General features: G+C 45.4%; 1 protein-coding gene across 1 annotated transcript in view; it reads left to right on the top strand.

The window, feature by feature from the left end:
• Positions 1-1,495, top strand: part of DNAH5 (dynein, axonemal, heavy chain 5) — a 291,357-nt gene that overhangs the window by 215,971 nt on the left and 73,891 nt on the right. Inside the window, exons 49-50 of the mRNA XM_012642647.1 lie at positions 16-247; positions 1,397-1,487. Coding sequence (XP_012498101.1) covers positions 16-247; positions 1,397-1,487 — 323 coding nt within the window. The remainder of the gene's footprint in view (positions 1-15; positions 248-1,396; positions 1,488-1,495) is intronic.

Raw genomic sequence — 1,495 nt, 5'->3', positions numbered from 1 at the left:
TTTTATTATTTCTAGTGTCGGAACACTTCCTCTCTTCCTATGATATCGACTGCAGTTTGCAGACTAAGAAGGAGGTAGTCCAATGCATGGGCTCCTTCCAGGATGGGGTGGCCGAGAAGTGTGTTGATTATTTTCAGAGATTCCGACGTTCTACCCATGTGACACCCAAATCATACCTCTCCTTTATTCAGGGGTATAAGTTCACATATAGAGAAAAACATGTGGAAGTGCAGACCCTGGCCAACAGGTAAGTGTTAAGTTCAAATACAAAGTTATGGTACAGCAGTGGCTCTCACCTAGGGGCAGTTTTGCCCCTAGTGGGCATTTTGCAACTGGTGGAGACGTTTTTGTTTGTCACAACTGGGGTGGCAGGGCAGGGGTACTACTGGCATGTAGTGGGTAGAGGCTAGCGATGCTGCCAAACGTCCTACAGTACACAGGGCAGCTCCCACAGCAAAGAATTATCCAGCCCAAAAGGTCAATGTGCTGAGGTTGAGAAGCCCTGCTCTAGAGCCTACCCGGAGGATTATCCTGCAGTTCCTGGGAGCTTTATTGCTGCCCAACAGGATAAACTGTTGTCCATTTTTTATGTGGCCTACCATTTTATTACAGAAATGATAGCCCTGGAAGGGAGTTGAGAATGCGGACACAACCTCCTCCTTCCTCTCGCCCCTCTCCTCCCAGCTCTTCTAAGTGACTAAGAAGAGCAGGGCTGATGCATACGTTCACTGCCTGAGAATACCCTGCTTCCCTGAAGTTTGTTCCAGGTTTCACTGCTCTGCCCTGTGTTTTTCTGAACAATCAGATCTCCCAGAACATGGCCACAATGAGCCAGCGTTGCTGTGTAAGGGACCCCTGCGTGGGTGATGGCACTAGATGACTCTGAGGGCTCCCAGCTTTAAGATCACATTATTTCAGGTTCAGGCGGGCCACTGGTTCCTTCCTAAGGCTGTTCCGATGGCTTTAAATTGGTTTCTTTTCTTGAGCCCCAATTTTTCTTTCTTTAACTTCATTGGTCTCTTTTGAAAAACAAAATTGTTTATTTTCTTTCCTCCATGACAAGGCTTCAGACATTTGAAGTCTATTGTCATTTAGCCTAATGTCATTAAGCAGGTTTCCTGCACAATGCAGATTTTAGATCCACTGTTGTTCCTTTTTCATAGAGCACGTTCCAGTGGATTCACTCTTCCCACGTGAGGTCTATGAAGAACGTACATGTTATTAGTCTGGAGTTAAGCCTGGATTTATGTCCTTTTTGCTAAGCCTCTTGACTTTGCTATTCGCGTATACCCATTCTCCAGATATGATCATTACTACTCATTCATGGACCGGTGCTTGGAAAACGTGGCCAAGTACCACAAATTTTAACATTGCTTGCTTGGATTTTCAATTCTAGAATGAATACTGGTTTGGAGAAGCTAAAAGAAGCTTCAGAGTCTGTTGCAGCCCTGAGCAAGGAACTAGAAGTAAAAGAAAAGGAGCTACAAGTGGCCAA

This window comes from Propithecus coquereli, unplaced genomic scaffold, assembly GCF_000956105.1.
Source record: "Propithecus coquereli isolate 6110/MARCELLA unplaced genomic scaffold, Pcoq_1.0 Scaffold100, whole genome shotgun sequence".
Taxonomy (NCBI): domain Eukaryota; kingdom Metazoa; phylum Chordata; class Mammalia; order Primates; family Indriidae; genus Propithecus; species Propithecus coquereli.
The sequence above is the reverse complement of the archived record's forward strand: the minus strand, read 5'-3'. Positions and strand labels throughout refer to the sequence as shown.